General features: G+C 39.9%; 1 protein-coding gene across 1 annotated transcript in view; it reads left to right on the top strand.

Moving 5' to 3' along the window:
* LOC126272090 (laminin subunit alpha-1) overlaps positions 1–23037 on the top strand; it is a 1228077-nt gene extending 1205040 nt beyond the window's left edge. The window contains exons 45-47 of the mRNA XM_049974652.1: positions 6381–6514; positions 20873–21101; positions 21187–23037. Coding sequence (XP_049830609.1) covers positions 6381–6514; positions 20873–21101; positions 21187–21332 — 509 coding nt within the window. The 3' untranslated portion in view covers positions 21333–23037. The remainder of the gene's footprint in view (positions 1–6380; positions 6515–20872; positions 21102–21186) is intronic.
* Positions 23038–25100: the final 2063 nt, after the last annotated feature.

The raw sequence follows: 25100 nt of genomic DNA, 5'->3' as shown, positions 1-25100 counted from the left end.
TAGTTACTGGAGTGTCACCTTAACAACTATGTAGGAAAGACCCTGGAGCACATTGTTAGTAGTCACCTAGTCTGCTTGTTACAGACCAGGCAACTCCTTAGCTGCTCTCTCGGAAATTTCCGTCCACTGTTGACAACGTGACCCTATTAGAGGCAGCCATTCAGCAAGCTTCTGTATGTAAATGTCACTCTCTTGGTACAGTCTTTGATATCCGTAAGGCATACAACACTACTGGAGAGAGAATATACTTGGGTAACTGATTCTCATCATATTTTTAATTTACCTGCCTTGTATGCAAAGTACACCATTCTATATTTCAAAGACCCAGCGAAGGTCTGGGCCTCGCTTTTTACTCCCAATTTTTATGGTTGCCTGAAAGCCAGGACCTTGAAGGCATTGAATATCATAAAGTCTCTTAGCCACAGGTCTTGGGAAACAGACAGAACACATCTGCTCCAGGTTTATAGCGTTTTCATGCATTTGTGGCTAGACTATGGATGTACTGCGTATGGATCGGGAAGGACTTCCTATTTGAAGATCATTGATGCTGTCCATCGTGAGGGGATTAGGCTGGCAACAGGTGCTTACTGTTTCTCGTCCAGCTGTGGGACACCTTTTCTTCAGTTGTCCATGAACAACAATGCCATTTGGGTTCCATGTGCAGCTTGTGTTGGAGTCACTCGGTGTGGAGCATGTACAACTTCAAATTCAAGGTTTAAGCCGTCTACTGCCTTGGTTACTGCAGAGGGCCAGAGTAATTTTAGATTTGGTGCAGTACAGGAGATACCACACTCCTGCATATGTTTTTAATACTTTCTTTTCTGCCATTACATTTCATCATCAAAGCTCTATAGTTGTCTCTACGGGTGGGCTGAAACAAGGGGACCTTGTGGTTGCTCTGTTGTCTTCCTTGATCATGTCCTCAAGGTCCCACTGCATGAAGACTTTCCTGCAGGCACTGGAGCAGATGAGGTGTACTTCAAATGGTAAATTCCTTGTTTGTCCTAATTCTTTGAGTGCCCTTCCCTTTCTGCAATGCTTTCAGGTAAAGTAGTCTAGAATATCCAGGATTTCCTCCTTCAACTACAGTGGGTGAGGAAGGAGCTGTCTTCCTGCTGGGTACCAGAACACATGGATGTTGCAGGGAACAAAAGGGCAGATATGGCAGCCAAGGAGGTGTGTAGCGATCCTCAGTTATTTCAGCGTGCTATCCCACTGCATGCTGTCACCTAGCTGTTGCGGTACAGAGTCATGTGTCAAGGGGAAGCCGAGGGCTGGAAGTGATGAATAATAAGCGGCATCTAGTAAAGCCCACTACGCGGCCACGGCATACCTCTTTCCAGCCACGAAGACAAGACGAGGTCCTCCTTACTCGTCTTCGCATGGGCGAGAGTCCTCTGATGCACGGCTTCTTGCTCTGGCACAGCAGCCGCTCAGTGTGTGCTGCTTGTGGCTTCAGATCACTGAGCGCCATATTCTACTAGGCTGTGTTTTATTTTCGGACAAGAGGACAGTGGCAGATTTGTTCGCAGATCTGACCTCTGTTTTAACTGATGTTCAAATGAGTGTGGGGCAGCTTTTAGGGTTTTGTGTTGTGTCCAACTTGATTCCAAAAATTTTAGGGAGATGTTTCTAATATGTTAACAGTGTGACTGGCTCTTTCTTTTCTTTTTCTTTTTTTTAAGTGGTCAGCCAGGTACATTTCTCTGTATTTCTCTTTCAGCTCTTCTATGGTTTTATATTTGTTTTAATGCCAGGTGTAGCATCTTCCACCCTTACTCTGTTTCTTTGAGACAAAGTTTTATTGTGAAAACTATTATAAGCGTCTTGCATTTTGAGTCCGTGCTACATTTCGAGCCTCTGTAAAAGACTGCCAACCTTCGCAGGTTAACAATCATTTAAATTTAGAATGCTTTTTTCATTGTTTCTGCAACAGTGTTCTGACCTGTTTTGCATATCATGGGAGATCAGCATTGTTGTTTGTTAATTTATTTGGTATAAGTCTCTCAATTGCTGTTGATATTATTTCTTTGAATGCAAGCCATATCTCGTCTACACTTACATTGTTAATTTGGAAGCAGTGGAGATTGTCTCTCAGGAAGGTATAAAGCAAATTATTATCAGGTTTTCTGAATGTTTTGTTTATTTTTGGTGGATTTTGGAGTTGTGGTATTCAGTCTCACTATCGTAACCCTGTGTTCACTAATCTCTGTATCTGTTTTGATGCTCGTTATTAGCTCAGAGATATTTGTTGCTAAGAGGTCAAGTGTGTTTTGACAACAGTTTACTATTCAAGGGGCTCATGAACTAATTGCTCAAAATAATTTTCAGAGAATGTGTTTATCACAATTTTTGATGATTTTTTTATGTGTACCTCCAGATTTAAACATGTATTTTTGCCAACATATCCTGGATAAATTGAAGTTAACACTAACTGTAATTGTATGAGACAGGTGCATTTTTCAAATTAGACAAAAGTTTTGTTTGAACCTTTTAGCAATTTTATCATCTGAGTTGGGAGGTCAGTGAAAGGATCCAATCATTATTTTATTGTTGTTGCAAAGAATGACCACTGCCCATCTTCACTACAAGACAAACTATTTCTGACTGCAACAAGCACACCACCACCAACTGTATTTAGCCCTATTCTTTCTGAACACCGTGAAGTCCTTCGAAAAATGTCAGCTGAACTTATCTCTGGCTTTAGCCAGCTTCCGTCACCTGTAATGATTTGAGCATCATGCTTTCTATTAGTACTTGGAGCTCTGGTACTTCCCCAACACAATAATGACAATTCACAACTGTTATACCTATGATCTATGTTTTTTCTGTGTTTGTCTTACATCCTTTGAGACTAAAGCCCTTTCTTTGCTTCCTCAAGGCTTTCTAACCTAAAAAACAGCCCAGTCCACACTACATGCCCCCTTTAACTGTGTGGCCACTTCCTGTGCATAATGGATTCCTGACCTATTTAGTGGAACCCAAAACCCCACCATCCTGTGGTACAAGTTGACGAATCTGCAGTCTACATGTTTGCAGAACTGTCTAATCCTCTGTTTCAGACTCTCCAGTTCAGCTCCATACCAGAGTTCCACTACTGGTCTTTTCGACTATGCTACAAATGGTGAGCCCTGATGTCATCTCACAAGCAAGACCGGAAGCCTTTAGCACTTCTGATAGCCACTTGAAGCCAGAGAGAATCTCTCCAGTCCAAAGAGACGCATGGGCCACCACCTGCAATTGGCTGCCCTTGTGCTCTTCACGGCACCCCCCCACTATGCACAGGGAGCGCACATTGGCTTTCTTCCTCTCCGTGGCAGCCATGTCCCTAAGGAATCCCAATTCTGAAACGGGACAAGCAACTGCGTCTCACTGAGTGACGTTATCAGCCACAGGTAGCACCTGGCTGAGAGGTATTTGTCAGCCACAAGTAGTACCTGGAACCTGTTTTTCAGACTAACCAGGGATGTTTCACATTTAGCCCCTGGGAAGTCTTTCAAAGCCTGCCACACCGCAAAGTGACCCCCACTTGAACATGGGTTAGGGGTCAACCTCAGTGCGAGCAGTAACTGGGCCTGATAGGTGGACTTGTGGATTGTGCTGAACGTCGATTGCATCCCCGCAGCCGGTCGAAAACAGTCGTGCCCATCCACTGCAGCCTCAATCTGTGTAACCGAAGTCAACACATCCTGGAGCTGAGAGCAAAGTGTCACACTCAGCTTGCATGTACATGCTGCAGTCATAGTCACTATCCCTATTGCAGACAGTGGAAAACTATAGTACACAGATAAACAAATGAATGTCGACACATGCTGCGAAATTCTACTGTAGACACTGACAAAAATGCAAGAACTGTGTCTAGTAAATTAGATTAACACACAGAGATTCGAAAACTAAACTACCAAAGCCCGCATATGTGTGTTTGTGCTTAAAACTGCTAGAATATTTACAAGAGAAATGATGTCCAAATTAACTACAACCATCAAAATACATAAAAAGCCTCTAATTGCCAGGTGACGATAGACAAATACAAATGAAAAGTACCAAAGTAGATATTTCATTCAGAGCAGATGAGATTACGTTAGAATCAATCAGCACCATTGAATTCAGAGAGATACAGGACGACAAGGCTAACAGCAAATTACACTGTAATGTGAGTGCAAAACAGAGTATTCCACGTCGGAAAAATATATCTAAAAACAAAGATGATGTAACTTACCAAACGAAAGTGCTGGCATGTTGACAGACACACAAACAAACACAAACATACACACAACATTCAAGCTTTCGCAACCAACGGTTGCTTCACCAGGAAAGAGGGAAGGAGAGGGAAAGACGAGAGGATGTGGGTTTTAAAGGAGAAGGTAAGGAGTCATTCCAATCCCAGGAGCAGAAAGACTTACCTTAGGGGGAAAAAAGACAGGTATACACTCGCGCACACACACACATATCCGTCCGCACATACACAGACCCAAGAAGACATTTGTAAAGGCAAAGAGTTTTGGCAGAGATGTCAGTCGAGGCGGAAGTACAGAGGCAAAGATGTAGTTGAATGACAGGTGAGGTACGAGCGGCAGCAACTTGAAATTAGCGGAGGTTGAGGCCTGGTGGATAACGGGAAGAGAGGATATACTGAAGGGCAAGTTCCCATCCCTGGAGTTCTGACAGGTTTGTGTTAGTGGGAACTATCCAGATAACCCGGACGGTGTAACACTGTGCCAAGATGTGCTGGCCCTGCACCGAGGCATGTCGATAGACACACAAACAAACACAAACATACACACAACATTCAAGCTTTCGCATGTTCAGCCACAGTGTGATCCTCATTACCAGCAAATACTGTCTGCCTTTGTCCATTCATGCGAATGGACAGTTTGTTGCTGGTCATTCCCACATAGAAAGCTTCACAGTGTAGGCAGGTCAGTTGGTAAATCACATGGGTGCTTTCACACGTGGCTCTGCCTTTGATCGTGTACATCTTCCGGGTTACAGGCCTGTAGTAGGTGGTGGTGGGAGAGTGCATGGGACAGGTTTTACACCGGAGGCGGTTACAAGGATAGGAGCCAGAGGGTAGGGAAGGTGGTTTGGGGATTTCATAGGGATGAACCAAGAGGTTACAAAGGTTAGGTGGACGGCGGAACGACACTCTTGGTTGAGTGAGGAGGATTTCATGAAGGATGGATCTCATTTCAGCGCAGGATTTGAGGAAGTCGTATCCCTGCTGGAGAGCCATGTTCAGAGTCTGATCCAGTCCCGAAAAATATCCTGTCACAAGTGGGGCACTTTTGGGGTTCTTCTGTGAGTGGTTCTGGGTTTGAGGGGATGAGGAAGTGGCTCTGGTAATTTGCTTCTGTACCAGGTCAGGATGGTAGTTGCGGGATGCTAAAGCTGTTTTCAGGTTGTTGGTGTAATGGTTCAGGGATTCCGGACTGGAGCAGATTCGTTTGCCACGAAGGCCTAGGCTGTAGGGAAGGGACTGTTTCATGTGGAATGGGTGGCAGCTGTCATAATGGAGGTAATGTTGCTTGTTGGTGGGTTTGATGTGGACGGATGTGTGAAGCTGGCCATTGGACAGATGGAGGTCAACGTCAAGGAAAGTGGCATGGGAGTTGAGGTTGGAGAGGAAATTCTGGAGTTCTTCTTCACTGTGAGTCCAGATAATGAAGATGTCATCAATAAATCTGTACCAAACTTTGGGTTGGCAGGCCCATAAATAGGTTGGCGTACGAGGGGGCCATCCTGGTACCCATGGCTGTTCCCTTTAATTGTTGGTTATGTCTGGCCTTCAAAAGTGAAGAAGTTGTGAGTCAGGATGAAGCTGGCTAAGGTAATTGCCTTGCCCGCAAGAGGCAAAGGTCTCAGGTTCCAAGTCCTAGTTCGACACACAGTTTTAATCTCCCAAGAATTTGTATGATTTATAATTTTTTTTAATTTTAATTTATTTTATTTTTTATTTTTTTTTTAACAGAGGTCATATGTGCATTGTTGTAGGGCAATTTTCATCACATAAGCCAGAAGCTCACCAATTTCTGCAAGTAAAAATTTTGCTGCAGCCAGCATAATTGATTTTTATTGTACATGTGGCAACCTATACTTCAGTTAATAAGTTGCTTATTTTCTTTCCTACCACATAATTTGTGATTACTTTGTAATTAATAAAATTAAATTTATTAACATGGCTGAAAATTGACTATAAGTGTTTGAAACATTGACACAGAAAAGACTGATGAAAAAGTGTGTTGAGAAATATTAATGCTGCAGCTTCCATTACAGCTCAGAGATTATAACAGTACTAGACACTGTAACACTCTCTTTGCTATAAAATTTTAGTGCATAATCTGTGAAAATAAATGGTGATAATTGTATTTTTTACCTTGTAGAAGAGAATTTTGAGATTGTGGATCCACTGGAACTGGAACTGGAATTCCGAACATCTGAAATTACTGGAGTCCTCCTCAGTGCTGCTACACCAAACAACTCACCAGCATTCTCCCTGGAGCTAAATAGTGGGAAGGTAATCAGTTATTGTTTTCTTATACTATCTCAAACTGATATAAAATTTTGGCATGATAGTTAACACCAAAAAATTATTTACAAATTTTTTCTTGACAGAGAAAAAACAATGCATTATCCCCCCCCACTCAGATCTGTTAATTTGTACAATTCAGCCATCCCATCATACTAAAAAAATATCACAGATGTAAGCCCCAAATGTTTGTCTTCCATCACTTTTTCTCATTCATTCCTTTATTACAACCAAATTTAAAAATTATGTTTTGGTAAAAGGCAGTCAACTTATACAAACAACAAAGTTTATTCACAAGAGCTATATCTACAAGATGCTACTAGGAACAGTAAGTCTGTATTCCCAAGCAAGCTGCATCTGGAGCTCTATCAGAGTTCCATACATTACAAATAGAGTCCACCAGAATAATGCCATAGCCAGAATTATAACGCTCATGGCATGCACTCCACTGCTCACATCACCACCTCACAGAGAGGAACTGGCCCAGTGCTGGCTTATGTGCTAGAGCCTGGTGCAGTTCCATCAGAGGAGGCCCCTGTTGACCAGTGCCAACTAAGTGGTGGCAACACAGTGATCAACACTATTGTTGTACCAGCTACTCAGTTTCCACAACAACTTTGGGTGGCGTTACTATGCCCTCTTCTCCCTAACAGCATTTGCTGAAGGGGGGGGGGGGGGGGGGAGCTTGTAGGCAGCACATTGTTCATTGTTCAAAAGAGGTGCCCAGGACAGGACAATACGTGATGGGGGTTGCACGATTTGCCCCAAAACCAGAGAAACTGACAGATGCTTACCAGAATTGTGGAGGCAAAGTTGTGTAGCTGGGTAGAGAAGCGGTTCGTACCCCTGTAACCGACCCCGCTGCAAAACCTGCCGCTGGGTAGAGAAGCAGTTTCTACCCCTGTAACCGACCCCACTGCAAAACCTGCCCCATGCATCCCCCCACAACCACCTACTCCAGCCCCGCTACTGGTAAAACATACACAATTCAAGGCAGGGCCACATGTGAAACTGCACATGTCATTTATCAGCTGACATGCCTGCACTGCACAGCCTTTTACATTGGTATGACAACAACTAAACTGGCTGAGCGCATGAACGGACACAGACGAACTGTCCGCCTAGGAGATGTCCAATACCCAGTAGCGGAGAATGCCCTCCAGCATAAGTCTAGGGACCTAGGAACCTGCTACACCGTATGTGCCATTTGGCTTCTCCCACCCAACACCAGTCCCTCTGAACTGCGGAGATGGGAATTTACACTCCAACACATCCTTTCATCCCGCCATCCCCCTGGACTGAACCTACGTTAAACAACCTCACTCCCATTTACTTTTCAGTCTTCTCCTCTTTCCCTTTCCTCTTTAGTCATTCATGCATCTTTTCATCCTACATCTTTATACTATACACCTCTTTACTTCTGTATGCATCCTCTTTGGTTTGAAGCTGGCACAGTACCTACAGTAGAATATCTTTGGCTTCCCTCTGACAATCATGCCTCCATCCTTGCTACCTTCCCTGTTTCCCTTTCCCTGTTGCTTCATAACTTGGGTTGTGAGTACCTAAATCCACTTTCCCTTCTTCCCTTTCTTTCCTCTCTCTCCTCCCTAATGAAGGAACATTTATTCCGAAAGCTAGGAACTTAAATTTTCGGTTGTTTTTTGTGTTTCTATCGGCTGTATTGAGCTGAGGTAAGTACTGGCCAGCCCCTCTATCTCTTTGTTAGTAATTGTTTCACATCTTTTTATGAGATTTTCCATTAATTAGTTATCTGCAAAGAGATTTGATGAGTCTCGATACTTTCGAACTCTTCGAGTCACATGTCTCATATGACCTTCTCATCTGGGGACATATTTCTCACATTACCAACATGTAAAAAAAATACAAAATAGTGTAGGATTTATAAAATTAGTTGTAAGGAGCACTGTCACATTGTCCTTGGTAGGTTGGCTACTAACTTGTAAATCCGTTCATTTATATGTGTGCACTTTTTGTCAGAAACTGTGATGAAGCTTCTTGTCACAGTAGTAGTAGTAGTAGTAGTAGTAGCTTTATTCATTTGTAGATCTCTTTTTACAAGGATATAGGACATGTCACTGTATTTACAAACTTAGATGAATTTAAAATAAGCTAATTCGTATACACATATATTTACAGACTTCTAGTTAGAGACAATCATTAGATTTACTCCTGGTATACAATACATTTTTCCAAATAACTTATTAAATAATGTAATGCCACATTGTTCACTCATACCTCACTATCAGTCACTGCACACACTATACACACATTTTTTCATAACACTACACACACACTGGTGACCTCTGGGCCATTTTCTGTACCGCAACTTCCCATTTGCTATCCTGAAACTCTGACTCAGCATCCCTCCATAATGAGTGAGATGTTGAGCTCAGAAAGAGGAAGATGTGTTAGTATTGTGCCATGCATAGCTTGGAGGTAAGTATTTCTAGAAAGGAAAAATCAGAAGGAAAAATACATAAAGTGAAGGTGTTATGTGGAATGTTGGATATTTTATAATTATTATTATTATTATTCATTTGTATAACATTTTTATCAAACCCCTACTCTGTTTTACCTAAGCAATCCTTCAATGTATAAAATGTATTGCATAACAGGTACTTTTTAGCTGCCTTTTAAATAAGTGTATTTTTGCAATTTCTTTCATCTCTTTTGGTAATTTATTGTACAGTTTTATCCCTTGGTAGAAAATGCTGTATTGAGTTTTATGTTTATTTTATCTTGGTAAATGTAAGTTGAGTCTATCTCTTGTTGCAAGGTCATGGACAGAGCTTTTGTGCCGTAATTACCAATATTATTTTTGATGTGTTCACCTAACTGGTAAATGTATTCACATGGCCATGCCACAGCTAAGAATTGGGTGTAAATATGAATAATATGTAACTAAAAGACACTGCATGTTACGCACTGATGATAGGATTCTAAGGGCATAACATGCCGATGACATTCTGTTTGCAAGTACCTTTGTGTGTTCACACCACTTCAACTGAGAATCAATATTCATTCCTAGAAATTTTGCATCTGTTACACAATCAATATATGTGTCATCTACATTTAATTTTTGCTGTAACTTCTCTGCAATACATGAAAAATGCTCTTTTACATAGTTTGATAAGTGCTGTGGACAATTGATTGCTTTATCCCCCTCCCTTAGCAGTATGTTATTCTGTGTTTGTTTGCCTCTCCCTGTTTCCTTTTTTATAACATCACAGACTGCTTTGCATTTATTCTCTGCATTATGTATGATTTTGTTATTAAATGACTTTTTTGCAGCAATCAGCATCTTCCTATAGATTTTTTTTGTATCTGTGATATAAATTTAAGAATTCTGGATCATTGCAAATCTTTTTCATGGGACTGAGGTGTTTAAGTGATTGGGAGAACTTCTTAATACCTGCTGTTATCCATCTGTTTTGTGAGATGTTGATACAGACATGCATACTTTTGGAAATGCCTTTTCAAAGTTCAATTTACACAATGTGCAGAATTTAGAGAATTTCATATTCATATTGGTTTCCTTATACACTTCATCCCAGCTTTGTTTTTCTAGTTCTTTGGAAAAATCTTTTATTTTGATTTCTGATAGATGTAGTTTGTAGTCTTGTAGTTTAGTGAATGATTTGATGCCTGACTTTACTGATGTTATTTGACAGAGATGGTCTGATAGTCCAAGATCTTTTGCAGCTAAATCACATTTTTTCCTGTCCAAATTTGTGGCCACATGGTCAATTACTGATGAAGTTGCTGTGGTAACCCTAGTTGCACTATTGACCAATAGGGACATGCCAAAACTTTGAAGGATGTTTATGATGGTGCTGCTGGATTCATTTGTGATGTTAGTGTTGATGTTAATGTCTGCACACAGAATTATGTTGACCTTTGTACTTGAGACTTTATCTGGAACTTCTGTTAACTTACTGAAAAAAGTGTCCACACTTCCACTGGGAGTTCTATACACACACAAAAAAAATGATTAATTTCTTGGTGATATCAAGCCCTGTTAATACAATAGCTGATATTTCAAAGTGTTTGTCTTCACTTATGGTACTGAGGTTATGTCTTGATTTGAACTGTGTTCCTTTTCTGATATAAATGCATGATCCTCCACTCCTTGCAGTACTTCTGCAGTAAGAGTTTGTCTTTTCATACAATGATAATACTACATGTTGGATTTCTGTGTTGCTGCACCAGTGCTCAGTAATACAAACTACTGTGCAGTTCAAAGATTGGAGCTCAACTTCTAATAGTTGTATTTTATTTTTTATTGATTGCATGTTTTGATGGAGGACTGTTAGGTCTGTGAAATGCCCCATGTTACTCTTTCCAATGGTTTGTTTTTCTTTGTGATATGTGATATATGTAATATTTGAGGTGTTTAATCTGTCTTGTGAGTGATTTTTTCAGTATTTTTTAAAGTGCTGGAGTACTCTTTTGGCAGGGGAACCTGTTGTCTGAATTTATCCTAAAAAAGACCTACTTTTCCTACCTATGACAACAGGTATTTGACCATGAGTGGCCCAAAATCCATCCCCTATGCTTTCATGAATCACGACTGCAATACTGGGAAGAAGGCAGATCAAAATTTTGTTGCTGGTAATAAGAATCAGTCTCAGCTGAACTGTGATACAGAGTCACATTAAACACAAAAATAATTTTTATTTAGGCTGTGCATTCATTTCTTAAGTTCAGTTCCACATCATTACGAAGTGTCGTATTCGTGATCTATGGAACAAGTATTAATCTAATCTAATCTATTGGAGTTATGCACTCTAGTTCAAAAGTGTTCAACAAGTTCCCATCCAACAAAACGCAATTAACTGGGAATCATGGACAATTCCAAAGAAAATTAAATACATGCCTTGTTATGCACATCTATAAACCACTTGATTATCTAAATTCAATGATAGAAAATTCCTCTTACTAGCTACATGACAAGAGGATGTGTTCATTGTGCAACTGAATGGTTAAGGGTTATTTATTATGAACAGACCTATGTTGTTATAAATGTAGGAAACTCTATTCTTCGAAAAGTACCAACGTACTCATAATAAAAATATGTTAATCTGTCATGTGTAAATGAACAGCAGATATTTAATATTACTGAGGAAGCACTAGTCTTTTTTATTCTTATTTATTTATTTCAAGTTAGTGGTTTTCTTTCTAATTTACGATGTTAAATTTAGCTGGCTCAGTCTGGAATAGCACTAAGTAGTATAGTGATATATTATTAATATGCGTACAAATTAAGTTTTTTTGAGTTGCTTGCTGTCCTTCACTGTGGGATCTTTTGAAGATGATGAAGTAATGAGTGTATTTTCTGGAAACGTCCCTGTTATATCATCCCCTACTCCCTCTACCCTCCCCTGCACAGTAGCAATGTTTAACATGACTCCCTGAGATGTTGAAATACATTCTCCCTTTTCCTATCTGCTTTATACTTTCAAGAATTATGTGTAACATCAATTCCTCACTTTTCTATAATCTGCCTGATGCTGAGGCCACTTTTCTTTAAATTTTCAAAATGACAATAGCTCCTTTTTCTGTCTCTCACTAATAAAAACAATCTATATCAGCTGTGGTTTGTTACTGGATAGTAAAAAGTGCATGGGGAATGCAGAAAGAAATTTGGATGACTAGTTATTCAAAAATCAGGATATCTTTTGGATGATTAGTAAATTGAGCATTTACATTGTAGGAAGTGGTAAAGTTGTTATTCTCTCATGTTAACCTACCTCTGATGAATAAAAGGTGGAAACTGAGCAGTATAATATGGTACTGGGGAAGCACATGCAGGTGGCTGTTATAGCGAAGACCCACAGAATGAGGTAATCATTCAAAGAATCGTAGATAACTATGGAGCTGTACATATCTACCATTGACTTTCAGGCAGTGTGTTTGCGTATTGGCCATAAGAAAACATTCTTTAAATACATCATTTTCCTTATGTATATCAAAAATTTTGTTGATTGCTGCCAAAAATAAAGAAAACCTAAATGGTATATCAGAATGGAAGGATTGCATCTGTAAATAGCAATTAAATATTGGCAAACAGACTTTTACATATACTGTCCTCTGTAACTTTTCAGGTTTTGCAAGTTGTCCTTGAAGGAAGGTATACTTTGCTGAAGTTCATCATTTACAGGCTGGTACCTTGTTATTCACAAATAATGATTGTATAAATTTTTTTTTTAGTAAATGACAGTCACTTCTTCTGTTGACTTACTTCCAACAGATGTTCACTCTTTCTTCAGTACCCTCACCAGTGAATATATGTACGGACACACACGAGCTGGTGTGGGTCGTGCAGCAGATTAGCGTGCATGTTGTCACAAGAGGGCACATGAAGTATTGTCTGTGTACTGTTGGTGGCGATAAGTCTGGGTCCATCAGTTCTTACAGAGATTTCTTCTACCGTGGACCCACTTGTTGCCTTGTGCCACGCTCTGTTTAGTGGTTCAGTTGTTTATGCGAGTCACTTTTATGGTTTTCTCTGTGCTGTAGTCAGGCTCTCTGCTTCCCATAGACTAGTTCGCACATTGAGTTTCATTCTCTCTTCAGGGTTTCAGCTTGCTAGTCTTGTAGTTAAGCTGCTGTCAGCTAGTGTATAGTGCTGGCAGTGAGAATGACAGTTTCATGATATTGCCATGCCCGTGCAGATGCAGGCTTTGCGACATACGATATTTTTATGTGTGTGACACCTTTTTTCACAGTGTTAATTTGTGACCTCCATGGACCACGCGTTTTTGCAATTCTGTCAGGAGCAGTTGTGCCTCCAGGAGCAGCAAAAAAAGCTTCAGCAGGAGCAGATACAGGAACTGCTTAAGCAGAATGTGAAATTGCTCTGCTCCTACTCCACTCTGGTGGTATGCCAGATGTCTGCAGAGAAGCCATCTTGCCCACCACCTCCGATGCCATTCGGCACCTTCTACGTGTCTGTGGAAATGTCAGAGAATTACCTGCTCTGGTTCTTATTCAAAAAATGGCTTTAAGCACTATGGGACTTAACATCTGAGGTCATCAGTACCCTAGACTTAGAACTACTTAAACCTAACCAACCTAAGGACATAACACATATCCACGCACGAGGCAGGATTCAAACCCGCGACCGTAGCAGCAGCGCGGTTCTTGACTAAAGCGCCTACAACCGCTGAGCCACAGCGGCCCTCCTGGTTCTTATTGCACTGCCAAGTAAGGTGTATCGTGAATCCGACGGATAGGGCCACCTTGTTACTGTCCAGCAGTAACGGGATTGTACAAAATCTTGCAAAATTTGAAAACCTCCACTGAGCTCGAGAAACTTAATTTTGAGGAACTCTATCAGTTGCTCACAGAGTATTTTTATCAAACCCATGTGGTGGTGTCACAGTCACAGTTTATCCAGCACTACAGGTGTCCCAGGGAGTCATATGCAATCTAGATTGCTGACCTGCCAAGTCTGTCATGCAAGTGTTGGTTTGGGTGCCTTGAATGTCCTATCTCATATGCATACTCACTAATTAGGTATGTGATTGTCGAATTAGCACCTGACCCCAAGGTCCACACTTGGGCATTGGCTTGTCAGACCCTTCTTTAGCCAAAGATGTCCAGATTGACGAATCACATCACAAAGGCAGCAGCAAGGAGTATATTTTCTGACAAGTGGGAGGTGACAGAGTTACATACACATGGTAAACTGCCCGTGGCACCCCACGGGGCTGACCAGGCAACCGTGCCTTCTGCTGTGCTGCCGCCTGTTGACACCTTTGACGATTTGAGTGTGATGACATGACAGCACTCCCTGCCTTTGCCTGCGACATGCCCAGCAGGTATATGTAAGTCAAAGAGTTGTAGTCCCTACTTGTGATGTTTTCTGAATTCTCACCATTGCACTCCTGCATCTTTTTCTGTTCAATCGACAAGTTGGCAGTCCTGCCTAGATTGCCATTTGTTGCATCTTAGACTGGACTGCCCGTATGTAGACACCGTGTGTATGGCATACTCTAAGTAGGCTACTTAGCATCAGCTTTTGACAGTTGGCAGTCCATCTCCAATGCCCCTCAGCATCACCTCAGGGTATTCTACTAATATTGCTCATGGATGGGCAATTAGTGACTTCCATGTGGATATGGGAGCAATAGTCAGCCTGATTAACTTAGATATGGGCAGTCTCCTGGACTGTCCTGCATTGCAATGGCCCCTACATCAAGTTCTGTCTTATAGTAAACTGCATATTCCTTTGAGGAGGCAGTTCACCATCTCCAACATATTATACAAATGTGGAATGCTAAATTGCATCATTAGTGACCAGTTTGCTGTTGGTGCAAAATGTTTTTGATTTAGATGCCTTTTCAGTTTTTGGCTTCCGTGTAGTAGAAAAAGTACATTTAGTGTTTCAGTTGGTCTCTTTTCAAGCTTGAGACTCACTAATGTGGTCACGTGACCAGCTGTTTGAAAATGCTTTGGGGCAGGCAGCAAATTTTGAGGGCCGTGCCTCCTTTGTACCATCTGCAGTGCCCACATTTTGTCTCCGCTGCGCCACCACTTTCACCACAAGCGACAGTGTCAGGGCCGAGTTGCAGCACTGGCGGGACCTTTTGGCGTCGTTCCTCCGGTTCATTGAGCCAGTGGGTCACTTCTTTGGTGGTGACTCAGAAGACAGAAGGTGCTCTGTGCCACTGCAGTGATTTTAAACAGATGCTTAACATGCAGTGTGTCATAGACTGGTGTCCAGGTCACAAGTTGGAGAAGAAATTGGCAAAAATTACTGAGGTCCAGTATTCTCTGTGCATTGATCTGTGTGACGCACAACTGCAGTTGCCGTTAACGTTTATTAATGCCCGACACTCCTTTGGGCTTTACCAGTTTAATTGCTTGCCCTTTCGAATTTCAACTGTGCCAGGAATTTATCGACGATAGATAGAGCAGTTGATTCGGAACGTTCCCTGTTGTGTCATCTACCCCAATGACATCTGGTTCGTGTGTGTCACGTGAGAGGAGCATCCCCTCCTTCCGCGAGTATGCATTTTTTGGGTCACGAGTTCGTACTCCACTCCCTAGTTGCTTTCTTTTCCACCAGGTAAACCATTAACTGTAGCTGCTACATCCCAGTACGTCATTGTTACCGTCCTGTCACAACAGAACGCGGATGGCACTGTGCCTCTCTTTCCTATGCATTGAAGACTTTTCCAGCAAAGCAACATAATTATTCACAGATGAAAAATTAAGTAGTGCTGCAGTGCTTTTGTTTTCAACATTAAAAAGTTTCATTTTTTCTTGTATAGAGCGGAGGTCCTACTCGGCACCGACCACAAGTCTTCTTATTTGGCCCTTGTTTGCAGCCGTCACAAGCGATGCCCACCAATTGCAGAGAGACAGCACTCTTTCTCAGTAATTACTGTTATACCATTAGTTGGCAGTCCGCCACACGACATACTAATGCAGATGCATTATCACAGTTGTTCAGCAGACAGAAGGCTCTCGTTTTCACATTGGACAATATTTTGCAGCAGACATTGCTCAGTTTTCCTTTGATGGCACGGAAGGTTGTGGCTGCCGTGGCTGAAGACCTACTTTTTTCCGAAAATCATTTCAGCAGTTGAGATTGGATGATCCAAACGCATTCCTTCGGAAACGGAGTCAGCATTATGTACGATTTTCCTCCTCTGTGACAGCCTCTGTGGTTTGCATGGCCTGTGCACACAATCAGGCTACACTGCCATATCAGTTTTCCCCTCGGCCAGTCCTGGAGCCCCCTTGGAACGCAGTCCACACCGACTCAGTAGGTCCCTTTTGGATGTTTGTAGTTGATGCATTGTCCACTTTCCAGTGTGTCGTCGAACTGTCTTCCACAAGTCAACAACTGCTGTTTGAGTGTTTTGCATCATTTTTTCTGTCAACATTCCTCCCACCTACCTCCTGGACCCTCGTATCAGATAAAAATCAGCAATTTGTATCACAGGAGCTTGACAATTTTTGCATTCACAGTCGTACCCAGCATCTGACTACCCATTTCACCTGCCTACTAACCCCGAGGTGGAGCACTCCGTACAAGTTTTCAATACCTAAATGGAAAAATTCATGTCTGCCTCAGCCGCTAATGATCCTCTGTGTAGTTTTCTCAGCATGCACTGGGTGACACCCGTTAAGGGTGCAATCCAGAGGAACTTTGGGATGTGTGCCAGTTACAGAGTCTTTTGGATTTGTTGCCTGACTCACATGCCCATCTACACTTTCCTCATGGGATTGCTCTTTGGGCATGGTCTTTTGGCTGACAGCAAGGGTTACTGCCGAGCAAGGGTTACTGCCGGATGCTACGTTGGGCCACTATAGCAAGTATTACACAACGATCTGCTGCAAATGGCACTGTTCTACCACGACAGCCATCTAGCGGTAGAACAGGTGAAACTACGAAAATTAGCAGACACATTATCCACGTGCCAGAATAGAGACAGTTCTAAACTGGTGTCAGTCCACGCACGTGCACTAGGCAATGAGAATGCGTGCATGCGCAGAAGGGGATACCGCAGTGTTTTCTGCTTGTTGTTTGCTTACTGCTTGGAGGCCAGTAGCTCATTTCAGATTTTCGTGTTTTTTTCAGTAAGTAGGTTTTCATAAATGCAGAGAAAAAACATTTTTACATTTTTTTGCCAGTAGACTTTCTTTTATGCTAGCTGTTTGTGAAAGCATTATTTCTATACTGTATATTCAAAACTTGGACAAATAACACAAGTACACCTTTAAGTATTGGTCCTTTCAAGTGCTGCAAATTGCATTGCGTACATCCACAACAATGTTTGAATTGTTGAGCTGTGCTATTCTGTGGCTAAAAGCCAGTTTCTTAAAAGATTCCCCATTCACCAGGAAATGTAATGTTTTAACCAGTTTGCAACATAGCAGGGAGTTTACCGGTATTTTATCAGTGATCTAGGCTGATACAATCACAAAAAGTATAAACACATGATTTAATTTTTCTTTCGAGAATGTGAGAGAGCCTCCCTCATGACTGTGTCACACTTGCCAAATCTGTCTTCTATCGCAAACACCAGCTTCTCGAAATAGGCCATGTCCATCCTAAAAAGTTCCAAAATACCCGTGGATCTTCGGGCCTCAGTTCTTTCATTAACAGTGAATATATTCCCCTGTCTTCATCCCTTCTTTTCACCCAAGGTCGAACCCAACAACGTCTGACTTTTCATTTTCGTCACAGTTCTGACCTAATCCAAAGATTTACTGTCACTGTCAGGGCAGTAGCTCCAAAAAACAAGTGGATCCTCCATGTGCAATATGCTGTATAAATGTAGATTTCGATATACATGTACCTGTGCAACCAAGTGTCGTAATATAAAACTGTTCAGTCTGTAATTCAGAGCAGTACTAACCTACATAAGAGAAAAAAAATTACTTGATCAATAATGGTAAAAAACAATTTCTTGTTAAATAGCAACCTCGAGCTCACAGAAATAATTTGGACTTACGACACCCCAGTATATCATACAGTCGCCCTTGAGTTGCACATGGTAGAACGAACGACTTTACAAGACATCAGACAGTTCTATTTTCTTTTAGAATGTCTCATCTGCTGCTGCGCATGTGTGCTTAGTATATCTCGCATGAATTGTGTAATAAGTTGGAAGTGAACCAGCCTGTAGTTACAGGTATGCACGTTAGGGATGCTGGTGCATATACTGCACAGTTCAGGCGCATTGTGTAATACGGGCTTAAGGCCAGCATTAGTTTATTGTAGTTGATAGTCTGGAGCATTGACCTGTCATTTGACTTCGAAAAGGTATTCAGTACAATTCTACACCCTTGCATAAAGAATAAAATATGAGTGTACAGTATAACAGATCAGCTTTGTGACTGGAGCAAACAGCTCCCAACAAATAGGGCACAGCATGTTATTCTTAATGGAGAGAAATCTTCAGTCATAAAAGTAATTTTGGGCATGCCCCAATGAAGTGTTGTAGGAGCATTTCATTTCATGATGTATATAAACAACTTAGTGGACAATGTCAGACTTTTTTGTGAGGCTTTTCAAAGTGATCGTTTAGTGTACTCCTGAAGAAGAAATCAGAAACACATTAAGAGTGGAGATATAGTGCCAACTTAATTGCTGCCATGCAGTCCTCAGATTGATCACCACAAAAGAAGAGTCTGACTTTGTAGTACCACCCTTGAGGTATATTCGTAATCAATGAATAAGTCAAAGCTAGCAGTGGGAGACATGCAGCAGGTGTTTAGTATAGCTTAGTTACTAACATAGAGAGAATCGGCTTTTTTCCCTTGAACATTTACCCAATTATTGCAAGTATAGTGCCAAGAATATCCTGCTTAATTGCAGTAAAGATTTCAGGACTTCAAAAGATATATACAGAAATAAGTAGATTTGATTTCAATTTATACATTTATTTTTATGTCTTCACGCAACATCATGACATAAAACTAACTTTTCTGTGGATGCATTGGATAGCAGTTTTATTTTATATGTCAAGTTTACAGTGTCAGTTTCTTCCTAGTGTGTAAATATGATGATGGAATCTCCTGGATGGAATAAGAATAATTAAAGGGCTAAAGAGGCATTCAGAAGTTGAAATGCACACAAATATGACTGAAAACATTGCTAAGCTTTAAGAAATTATCACCAAACAAAGAGGGCACTGGGTAGCACACTCACATTGCAAATCACTGTCCATCCTTCAGATTCAGATTTGCCGTGATTTCCCTAGACTTTCTTAAGGCAAATGCCACGATGGTTCCTTTGAATAGCCACAGTTGATTTCCTTCCTCGTTCTTCTCTAATCTGATGTTGCGCTTCATGTATAATGACCTTGTTTGGAGTTAAATGGTACAGAGGAGGAGGAGGAGATTAAGTGTTTTACAATGAGGTCATTAGGGACTAAGCACAAGCTCAGAGTAGGGAAGGCCAGGGAAGGAAACTGGGCAGGCCCTTGTAAAGGAACCCTCCCTGCATTTATCTGGAGCTATCTATGGAAATCACAGGTAACCTAAATCAGGATGGCCAGATGTGAGTTTGAACCGTTGTCCTCCTGAATCTCTCTCTCTCTCTCTCTCTCTCTCTCTCTCTCTCTCTCTCTCTCTCTCTCTCTCTCTCTCTCACACACACACACACACACACACACACACACACCTGCACTGCTCGCACACAGTGACATGGCGGAAGAGAGGAAGTGCCAGGAGGAAGAGTCTACCTTTCCCTTCTAGCCACCAGCTGCCATTTCCTCCAACTGTTTCTGCCTCTCCCTGCTTCAATTTTTTCCCCTTGTCTACTCCACCCGTTACAGTCTCTTACCTCAATTGAGCTGCAGTGCTCTTGTGATACAGTCTGTTGGGACAAAAATGCCTTGAGTGATACATTTTATGTTATAATGGTATAAAATTCTCCCAGGTGTATCCCCTTCATTTTCATGCATTATAGTCTTCCGTGTAATGTTTCAGAGCAATCTTACACTTATACACCCAATAATTCTATGTCATGGAGTGTAGTGAAAATTGTCAAAGGTAATCTGTCATGTTGTATTTCACATTACTGGAAGAAGGTTACTAAGACACACAGGTAACAGTCTCACAGTGTATTTGTCCCTTTATACATTATGTCATTATTGGCAACCAGTCCCAGTTTGAAAATTACTGAGATACATAAAACATTAAAGCCTTTAAAAAACTGCGAATTTGCTGTAAATATTTATTTAAAGCTGGACTCTTGACTAGTTTTGGAATTTGAAAATTCATGTCCAGTTGACTTTTTACAAACTTGTTTGTTGAAACTTTACAATCTATTAGATCATGGAATGCTCTAAGTTGAACAGAAAATATATTGTAAGGATAATAAAGCCACAGTTAACTTTGCATTTGTTAAAAGCTCTAAATATCCATCATACAGAACACGCTGTTGAATAATCTTGTATGAAGGAAAAAAAATTCTGTCATCAAACATAACACAACTTCATTGTAAGCCCATAAAGGAATTTGAGGCACGGTGTCCAGGTTTCGAGCCCCGTTCGTCCTAGAATTTCTTCTCACTTCTTGCTTCTTTCACTTTTGGAAAGTCCATAATGAACTATTGGTCACTTAGTAACTAGCTACGTAAGTGCAGTTCAAATGTTGGAGGCAGACAAGACCATGCCAGTTAGAGCACCATAATGTTCAGACTAACTTTCAGATTGAAAAGAGATTTACCTTTTTCTTTTACCATTAATAGACAATGGCAATCATTATTTTCTTCTAAACACCAATATTTTGAATGGTAATGTCATATGTTGAAATATTTCTCTAAAATGTCTCTTTTTATACGACTGTGTCTATTTACAGGTCATAATGAAAGTTGATATGGGAGACAGGAAGCCTTTTCGTGTAGAACAAGAATTTCCATCACAGTATACAATCTGTGATAATAAATGGCATAGGATTACAGCATTTTTTACAAAAGATGAACTTGCTCTTAAAGTTGACCAGTTACCAAACAAATATGGCCTTTCCGGAAATGGTTCATTTATAAAGGCCAGTGTTGGTATACCACTGTACATTGGTGGATTACCAGGTAAGTAAAATTTGAGTCTGAGATATTTACTTACAATACTATAAGGTTCAGTGGTTAAATTTAATATGTAACTGCTCTTTTACAGATAATGGATCTGGTACTATTTTGGAGACAAGAGACAGCTTTAAAGGTTGCATCAGAAATGTGAAAATTGGGAACATTAGGAGAGACTGGACTGACATGGCATCCTTGCATAATATTCTACTTAACTCTTGCCCAATCAGTTCATAAAGTATAGTTTACATATGTCAACTTAACTTGCCATAACTATGTTTTAGTGTTCCCACTGCAATGCCTCTTGCTCAAAAGAGAATGGGAAAAGCAACAGAAGACTGATATTATAACACTGCCATAAGTAATTCCTGTGAGAAAGTGGTGTGAATGACATTTCAGTTGATCAAAGGTATGTCTTAAACATACTGAACAATTGAAAATAATGAATGGTGATGAATTCCAATTTTTGTTGTTATTAACTTATTTGTTGTTTGAAAGAATGTAATAATTTATTCTTAACAGTAGATTCATTTGTTACACTAGGTTTTTCCATTCTAATAATAGTGTTAAAAGTGCCAGTCAAGAATTCATATTTGGCTCAATTTTGTTGCATTAAAGTACTGTAGTAATTAAGGTTGTGGATGGTGAAAATCAGTATTAATTTATCAATAATTTTAGCATTGACTGTGTAAATTAGTATATATTTTTGATACGTACAATAGTGAGAAAGCATTACTCAATGATCATGTATTTATTTGTGAAACATAACTTGTATATATTGGTTTGTGTGTGTGTGTGTGTTTTCATGTATTTGTTTGCTGTACATTAACAAAGTTAAATGTAACATGTTGCAACCATCAACATCAAAAACGAAAAAAAAAAAAAAAAAAAAAACGTCGGATCAGAAATTATACTTGTAAAATTGGTGATCGTACTGCAGTTGACAAAACAGAAAAGTAAAGTGTGACTCTCAAATCTTAGGGGCAAAAGATACCTTCTCAAAACATGTCTGCTGCACATGATAAAGGCAGGGATCATGTATAATCCCAGGAAAATGTGGTCAGACTTTCTATGAAAAAGATTCAAATGTAAATTATGCTAATAACTCACATAAGGAGAAAATCCAGTCCCTGCAGTACAGTGTGTCATTATATGATGATAATTGAGTGATATGGCTTTTTATTAGTCTTTATTGGTGTCTCTTATGTGTTGTAGAGAAAGTAAATCATTTAGTGCTACTCATCCAAGTCACACATTTCACTTTTTCTTCCTGTATAGTCGTTTAACTGTGACTGCTAAGCTATATTTTGTTTTGTTATATGTGACCTCATTATATAAGATAGCACTTCATTAACTCATCATTAGGCAGCTGATATGAAGTATGGTCAGATTAAAAATTATTTTGTAAATTTATAGATAAATTACTAGTATGTAAAGGGTTTTGAGCCCTGTAGCTCTTTGGCATCATATTGGTTTAATCAACTGTTTGTAAAGATGTATGTAATTCATTTATAATATGAAACATTCAAGTGAGTGACTGTGAGTCACCTAGGTTGAAGTGACAGATTTATAACATAGATTTTGGGTTATGCACTTGCATACTAGTTCAGTTATCCTTTTAAGGGATTTAAGATACTAAAATTATGATATCTACAGAAAATTTTCATTTGACTGTACAAAATTGTTGGCCTAGAAAGGCTGTATTGATCATTGACATTAAGAGCAGCAAAATTAAATAATGATGAAATGAATGCTTAACCTATGCTGGTCCTCACTGTCATTTACTTGCAGCACCTTTATTCACAAATTACTGGTGTATGTATATTATTATTGTAATTAACAGTGAAAAATTGTTTTATTGCATATTTGAATTCACACATATAATTTGCTAAAAACAAATAAATGGTGAATCCTGAAAAGAAATTATTAACTATTAAAAGCATTAAGTTCTTTTTATATTTCTTACTTCTTGTTCCTGAGGCAGAGTAACTGGGTTTCTAAGAGTTAATTTTATTAACCTTTAACAACAGAATGTCACAGTGGCTTCTGTTTATATGAAGTCATTTTCAACTGTGAAAGACAAACTACATATCCTGTCTATTAGGAAATATAAATATTCAGGCTTCATGATTAATGACCATACATTACTTCATAGTATTTTCATATACTATACTGCAACACCAAATAAATATTTGTTTGTGTTGTGTGTGTGTGTGTGTGTGTGTGTGTGTGTGTTAGATAAGATTAGATTAGATTAATACTTGATCCATAGATCGTGAATACGACACTTCGTAATGATGTGGAACGTGTCAGGTTAATGAAAGATGTCTGTACAAGATATTACATTACACAAAATATTGCATGGCACTAATGCTTAAGTTAGTTTTTTTCCCTCCCTTAATTTATATCTAAAAATTCAGCCAATGAGTAGAAGGAGTTGTCATCTAGAAATTCTTTTAATTTATTTTTAAATTGTGTGTGTGTGTGTGTGTGTGTGTGTGTGTGTGTGTGTGTGTGTGTGTGTGTGTGTGTGTGTGTGTGTGTGGCATAACAAAAATCATAGCAACACAAACAGGCTGGTTGTGTGCTTACTGTTAGGAAGAGGAGCTCACAATGTTAATAGAAACAAACTGACAGTTTCCATTTGTACCAAGCATCTTATGAGACGTGATGAGCAGTATTCTTAGGGCTATCTCCATTTACACACCGAAAAGACAGAATTTTAAATATCTACGAAACGACAGAGAAAATGTGCCTGACTCTTCTTAGCAAAGTCACATGTGATCTATTTAGTCTGAATTATTAGATGAAAGAATCATCTAAATGATATGAGAGGAAGAGCAGAGACTTTTTTCCAAGGGAGCTGCTTTCTTGTTAAAATATGTAATAATGTAATTGAGAAGTAATTTTCACAATAGACAACATGAATAGATAAGCAGTAATTGTAAATCATTATTAGTGTACTTTTACATAGGCTGCAATGGTTGCTTTGCCTGTGAATGTATAATTTGACTCATTCCATGGAGGCTCTGCTTCATGATGGACTTTATGGAACACAATATGTGAGTGAATGAATTACGAGTAATCAAACAGTGGAAAATCCAGGATGGAATGTAACACTGTTATGAAAAGGAAAGTTGCCACTCACCATATAGTGGAGACGCTGGACACTGAGTCGCAGATGGACACACTATCTGCGACTCAGCATCTTGACTATATTGTTGAATTATGAGCAAATTACGTTAGAAATATGCAGGAATGACTTGTATGTGTGCAGCTAAAGATCTCAATGCATGGAAAAATCTATACGAGGCCGTTATCAAGCAGTGGATACCAAATGGCTACTGCTGCTGATGATAATGATGATTAAGCACATTGGATACAGAACTGCAGGTCAAAATATTGCAACCAAAGACAATCATATTCTAGAAGAAATAAACCTTGTTTCACAAAGCACCTAGCATCCAGCAACCGGTATCCTATCAATTACTCGTATGATTTTGAAATGCATCCCTGTTGGTTTTTGAACACATTCTAAGTTGATTTCTGAATGAGTCATAAGTTGGTTTTTGAATGGATCACAACTTGAAATAAACTTTCCCACAGACAAAAGGGGACTGGGCTATACGAGCTAAGATTAATAAACCCAAACGGGTGACTGCCAGTCGCTGTTTATGGGGTTCACTGGGCTTGCAAAAAAATGATCACCATTGTTATAATTACTAGGGAAGGCCATAGATTCAGTCTATCAGAGTGGAAATAAATGACTAACAGGTAAGAAAGATTACATATTATCTTCTTGTTGTACCTAGAAAATGAAATTTTGACACAAAATTTTTGGCCAGACTGCTACACTAGTAAGGGCCAGTTATACAGTCCCCACCGAGCAGCCACTTAAGTTCTATTCTGGGAGTAGCATGGAAAATGCATTGTGATAACCCCAAACTAGAGAATAAACGGAGGATAACTAAAGCGGTGAATGTGCCAGGGTGAGTGAAATCAACC

The sequence above is a fragment of the Schistocerca gregaria genome, chromosome 5 (genome assembly GCF_023897955.1).
Source record: "Schistocerca gregaria isolate iqSchGreg1 chromosome 5, iqSchGreg1.2, whole genome shotgun sequence".
Taxonomy (NCBI): Eukaryota; Metazoa; Arthropoda; class Insecta; order Orthoptera; family Acrididae; genus Schistocerca; species Schistocerca gregaria.
This window is presented reverse-complemented; position numbering and strand designations above follow the sequence as displayed.